This window comes from Scylla paramamosain, chromosome 16 (genome assembly GCF_035594125.1).
Source record: "Scylla paramamosain isolate STU-SP2022 chromosome 16, ASM3559412v1, whole genome shotgun sequence".
Taxonomy (NCBI): Eukaryota; Metazoa; Arthropoda; class Malacostraca; order Decapoda; family Portunidae; genus Scylla; species Scylla paramamosain.
In genome coordinates this window covers 734,157-740,880 of record NC_087166.1, presented here as the reverse complement: position 1 = coordinate 740,880, position 6,724 = coordinate 734,157, and the positions used below count along the sequence as shown (strand labels likewise).

The window sequence follows — 6,724 nt, the reverse complement described above, 5'->3', positions numbered from 1 at the left end:
GCAGTCTTGCTGAGCAAACCCAAACATTGGGCTGTTTACTTCACCGCTTGCCACGACAAGTTATTACATCACAGAGAAAGATAATTTAACATGTGGACTACACGAGACGGGGAGAGAATAACCTTATAGTATTGAGGAATCTCGTTCTAGCTCCCGTGTGCTCCTTACACCAGTAATACACCGCCAACACCACCATGGCCAACCGCACAGTGAAAGACGCCAACTCTGTCCACGGCACCAACCCTCAGTACCTGGTGGAGAAGATTATAAGAACCAGGATTTACGACTCCCGCTACTGGAAGGAGGAATGCTTCGCCCTGTCAGGTCAGTAATGATCCACGCCTGTCATGCCCCCAGACCGGCCCTCACCTGCGCCCCGCCTGGCTTTATGAAATTAAAGACTCTCTCTCTCTCTCTCTCTCTCTCTCTCTCTCTCTCTCTCTCTCTCTCTCTCTCTCTCTCTCTCTCTCTCTCTCTCTCTCTCTCTCTCTCTCTCTCTCTCTCTCTCTCTCTGTGTTTCATGAGAACATCATCATAAAATGCATGGTACATGGTTTATTCTGTTACAGCGGAACTACTGGTGGACAAGGCCATGGCACTGCGGTCCATTGGCGGTGTGTATGGCGGCAACATCAAGCCCACTCCTTTCCTTTGTTTGGTGCTCAAGATGCTCCAGATCCAGCCAGAGAAGGACATCATCATTGAGTTTATCAAGCAGGATGAATTTAAGTAAGTCACCCACTCTCTGTATGTAGATTGTTTTGTAAATGACTTATTCCTTGTTCTGGTGTTCCTTCTTTACACAAAACCTCCCCCCCCCCCCCCTCTCTCTCTCTCTCTCTCTCATGCTCTATTCATCCATTCAGTTTATCAGTTTTATTGTTGGTCTTCCTCTCATATTTATTCTTCGATTTCAATCACAGACCTACACAGAAAAACTTATTATTTTCACCACATCAGAACCAGCTTAACCTGGTGTGCTTTACCCATTCAATTACTGTAGCTACAATGAGTTGTATTTGAATAGAAATAAGTATATGAATGTAAACACTTTATCTCAGTTAATTTGAGTGACTTTCATCAGGTATGTGCGTGCCTTGGGAGCCTTTTACCTGAGGTTGGTGTACAGCTCCCTGGACTGCTACAAGTACTTGGAGCCTTTACTCAACGACTATAGAAAACTTCGCTTCATGGACCGTTCTGGCCAGTATCAGCTCTCTCACATGGATGAATTCATTGATTTACTTCTCAGGGAAGAAAGATTTTGTGACATCATCATGCCAAGAATTCAGAAAAGGTTGGTGTGAACTATTTTCATGAATCTGCTCCTATAATGACTTGATAGCTTGTGATGTTTCCTTAATATGTAGCACTGTAGTAAACGTTCACAACTTTGGTCTCATTGTGAAGAATGTTTTATTTGACCTACTTCATAAGAAATAAATCTTCATAACGTTTGAACACATTACTATGACATTTAATCTTTACTGCTTGCATTATTCAATTCTCACAATTTTACCATGTGTCTTTCATTAATGATAAGAGCTCCTTGAGGGCTGTGGCTCCCTCACATAGGAACGACCACAGTAGAAGAGCCAAGACTAAACAAATCCACCTCTCAGGTGGGTGCATGAAGCCAACAATGAACTTGATGGACGAGTTTCCCTCCTTGAGGATGACTTAGATGACCTTGAGAGTGAGAGTGACGAGGAGGAGATGCCACTGCCACCACCACGGCCCAGAAATGATGCATCCGACCCTACACGCCCCACTCCACGGTCAGTATGGTGTCCTCATATTGGAAGATTCTTTGGGTTGGGGGAATGTGGTATAGAAAATAGTGGGTTCCCTACCTGAGTGTACATGGAGGGTGAAAGGAAATGAAGCAAAGTATTTAATGTAGTGGTTGTCTTATGAAAATATTAGAATTACAGACAAACATAGCCATTGTTATACTAGACATCTTGTGGATATTGATCAGTCTTGGTAACTTGGTGTGAGTTGACCAGATTACACAATTTTGTGCAGCTTGCAAGTCAAACTCTTTGCTTTTTCAGATTCTTTGTCAGGACTTCACACATCCTATGTTCTTCTGTACAACATATCACCTCATTTAGCAACTCTTTACTTTCAGGGAGGAGAGGCATGGCAGAGGACACTCTCCTTCCAGACGTTCTCCTCAGAGAGATACTAGGAATGAAAGGGAGAGGGAAAAGAGGTATGTAGCAGACAGCATGCAGCTGCCCCTTAGTTGTACTGTCTTACATTTTTCTTATGCATTTAACAGACATTTGTCACATTTTTTTTACTAAATTTTATCACATCCATTCTCAAAATGGGCAAACAGCTTGACATCTACTAAGCAAGATCAAGGAATACATTACAATACTTTCCATCCCATTGAGTAACAAATATTCTGTTTTCAGGCATCGCAGCAGAAGTCGTTCCCGTGAGAGAGAACGGGGAATGGAGCGGGACAGGGGGATGGACAGGGACAGAGGAATGGAGAGAGACAGAATGGACCATGGCAGGGGAATGGAAAGAGAGAGGATGGATTATGGGAGAGGAATGGACAGGGACAGAATGGACCACGGTAGAGGGATGGAAAGAGACAGAATGGAGCATGGTAGAGGAATGGAGAAGGAGAGAATGGACTATGGGAGAGGGATGGAGAGGGATCGAATGGACCATGGCAGGGGGATGGACAGGGAGCGGGGAATGGATAGAGAAAGAGGCATGGATCGGGACAGAGGCATGGAGAGGGAGAGGAAGAGGCACAGAAGTAGATCAAGAGAGAGGCGTCACCGCTCAAGATCAAGGTCGCCAGGTGAGTGGTGGTGGTGGTATCTGTTTCTGTGTCAGTTATATTTGGTCTGTAAACAACAGAAGAAAATGGTAGTATTACTGTTCATGGCATTACTATTTAAATAGATAAGATTGTGGTTATATTTGATTTGGGATTCCAATCAGTAAAGTTGGTCATGGTACGCAAATAAGTAAATGAAATACTGCAGGCCACCACCCACACCATCATCGGGAGCGTGGGCGCGGGGATCACCGCCACCCAGAACGGCTAGAGAGAGACCACGGGAAAGAACGCAACAGGGAACGAGACCGTGACCGTGACCGAGGGGACCGCAAGGAGAAGCACCACCGCAGTGGCCGCAGCAAACGTGAAAACATGAGTAGAGAAGACTTGGAGATAGCAGAGGCCAATGCTCTCAGGGCCAAGCTGGGCATGCCACCTCTTCAGCCATAAAAGAGTATTAAGTTCTTTCTTAGTTTTTACTTCCTCAGTGAGACTTTTGTACAGAAAACTACATCCCCAGTAATTACTAGGTTGTTGCAGAAGGCAAAAACTGCAAGCACTTCCTTTGGTACCACAGATTTTTTTTTATTTATTATATTTTTATATTTTTATTATATTTTATTTATTTATTTGATTTTTTATGTATTCGCTTGCCTGTCCAAATCTGATTACTGATAGATGAAGAGATTTTGCTGGAGTGAGCCGGAATGGATGGGCAGCTGACAACAATTACGAAGATTCAGGAAAGCCTTTGTCTTAAATTTAGTGCGGTTGATGAAGCCAAAATTACTTTCCTTCAAGTGCACAAGAAAAATGTTCTATATCCTGCATTATGTTTTCATTTAGTGGAAAACATAATGAATGAATTAATGTGGTTAGAGATTCTACAGTCTCAAGAGGAAAACCACTCGGCTTACTGGGACTCTGAAAGTACAGTGAGAGGTGAAATGGTGATAAGTGCATAAATAAAACAATGGGGTAATACTTAATGTAGTGTGGGTGATCCAGTGCTATCAGTGAGCCATGATTTCCAAGGCATTTTCATGTATTATAAGTACCAGTCTCACTTTATATCGACAATTCAATGTACAAAAGATAATAAATTGTAAAAGAATGAAATAAGATTATATATACCTTTTGAACATTCAGGATATTGTTGAATGGATCTGATGTGTGTGATGCAGTCGCTGGATTACTGGCCAGACTCCCTCTTCAGTCCTTTGCTCTTCTGTTTTCTTCCTCCATGTTCTTATTCAAAGGATTTTCAAATGTTTCAATCTCAAATCCCTTAAACCCAAGGATTCTTTGATCTCCAGTATTTCTTCAGTGTTGCCAGCTTGCAGGTCAACTTCCATAATAAAACAGACCTGAGGTCTGTTTTATTATGGCAGCAAGGTCTGATAACCGCACTGTCACCACCACCATTGCTACCACCACAACTACTGTCACTAACACTACCATTAGTACTCTTACTATTTTTATTACCACCACTACTTATACTATCAATACTACTTATCATTATTACCACTTTTCAACTTACTACCACTAATGCTGCTGCTGCTGTTATCACTACTGCCTTCTTACCCCAACATAGTTTATGCAACACTTACAGGTGCATGCTCTGAAACGTAGATTTATTTCCGAGATGTTACCATTATGTTGTACTAATGAAAATGAGTGGATAATGGAAGTTTTAAGGTGCAGTTAGAATGAAGAGAAAAAGGTTTGGGGTTGAAGAATTAAGGGATATAAGAATATAAGAATTACTGAAATGATAAATAATAAATGAAAGAATGTAAACAGAGGGATCCTTGAAAATATTACACGTAAGAAAGTGGTGGAACTGAAGAAGAATGAAGGAAAAGAATAATAGATGGGAGTGGTTGAGGAAATGCTGAGGGAGTGAAAAAAACATGTACAAGAAATTACTACCACTTTCCAACTTAAAGCAAAACTTGTAAACTCTGCTTATATATATATATATATATATATATATATATATATATATATATATATATATATATATATATATATATATATATATATATATATATATATATATCTGATCACCAGTATGGGTTCCGTCAAGGCCGCTCTACTGGTGATCTTCTGGCTTTCCTTACTGAGTCTTGGTCATCCTCTTTTAGAGATTTTGGTGAAACTTTTGCTGTTGCCTTGGACATATCAAAAGCTTTTGATAGAGTCTGGCACAAAGCTTCGATTTCCAAACTACCCTCCTACAGTTTCTATCCTTCTCTCTGTAACTTCATCTCAAGTTTCCTTTCTGACTGTTCTATTGCTGCTGTGGTAGACAGTCACTGTTCTTCTCCTAAATCTATTAACAGTGGTGTTCCTCAGGGTTCTGTCCTGTCACCCACTCTCTTCTTATTATTCATTAATGATCTAGACCAAACTTCTTGTCCTATCCACTCCTACGCTGATGATACCACTATGCACTTTTTCAAGTCTTTTCATAGACGTCCAACCCTTCAGGAGATAAACATTTCACGCAGGGAAGCCACAGAACGCTTGACTTCTGATCTTTCTAAAATTTCTGATTGGGGCAGAGCAAACTTGGTATTGTTCAATGCCTCAAAAACTGAATTCCTCCATCTATCAACTTGACACAACCTTCCAGACAACTATCCTCTCTTCTTCAATGACACTCAACTGTCCCTCTCTTCTACACTGAACATCATCTCTAGCTAAAACAGCTTCTATGAAGTTAGGCGTTCTGAGACGTCTCTGCCAGTTTTTCTCACCCCCCCAGCTGCTAACTCTGTACAAGGGCCTTATCCTTCCATGTATGGAGTATGCCTCACATGTCTGGGGGGGGGTTCCACTCATACTGCTCTTCTAGACAGGGTGGAATCAAAAGCTTTTAGTCTCAACTCCTCTCCTCTAACTGACTGTCTTCAGCCTCTCTCTCACTGCCGTAATGTTGTATATCTAGCTGTCTTCTACTGCTATTTTCATGCTAACTGCTCTTCTGATCTTACTAATTGCATGCCTCCCCTCCTTCCACGACCTTGCTGCACAAGACTTTCTTCTTTCTCTCACCCCTATTCTGTCCACCTCTCTAACGCAAGAGTTAACCAGTATTCTCAATCATTCATCCCTTTCTCTGGTTAACTCTGGAACTCCCTGCCTGCTTCTGTATTTCCACCTTCCTATGACTTGAATTCCTTCAAGAGGGAGGTTTCAAGACACTTATTCATCAATTTTTGACCACTGCTTTGACCCTTTTATGGGACTGGCATTTCAGTGGGCATATTTTTTTTATTGTATTTTTGTTGCCCTTGGCCAGTGTCCTTCCTACATAAAAAAAAATAAAAAAATAAATAAATAAATAAATAAATAATAAAAAAAAAAATTATATATATATATATATATATATATATATATATATATATATATATATATATATATATATATATATATATATATATATATATATATATATATATATATATGAGTTGCCTGTTGCCGGACAAGGTACACTTGTCAAGCTGCTATCACTTGAAGAATGTTGATCCATAAAGCACATAACTTGTCTACAAAAAAAAAATAAAATAAAATAAAAAAAATAAAAAAAATAAATAAATAAATAAAAAATGTTGATATGGCACTGAAGGAGGATAAGAAATAGTGGTGTGTATACAAGCACACCAATAACTGTAAACAAACACATGCATTACAATAAATTTTATGAAATATATACATGGCAGAGAAAATTATTTTCAACATGCATTTCACTATTATGAAATACAATAAATACATAACAAAATTTACTACATATTGACATCAGATTACTGGGTGGTGACTCAGTCCCTATAAGATCTTTTAGCTGTATATGATGCACTACAATACTCTTTTTCCTTAGCATGGTGCTTTGCTTTTTTGTGTTATCTGAGA

General features: G+C 39.9%; 1 protein-coding gene across 1 annotated transcript; it reads left to right on the top strand.

Moving 5' to 3' along the window:
* On the top strand, window positions 1–3,928 carry LOC135107874 (pre-mRNA-splicing factor 38A-like). Its single transcript, XM_064018220.1, has 7 exons — window positions 1–324; window positions 570–729; window positions 1,085–1,297; window positions 1,623–1,778; window positions 2,135–2,218; window positions 2,427–2,827; window positions 3,015–3,928. The coding sequence occupies exons 1-7, from the start codon at window positions 195–197 to the stop codon at window positions 3,257–3,259; spliced, it is 1,389 nt and encodes a 462-aa protein (XP_063874290.1). The 5' UTR covers window positions 1–194; the 3' UTR covers window positions 3,260–3,928.
* Window positions 3,929–6,724: the final 2,796 nt, after the last annotated feature.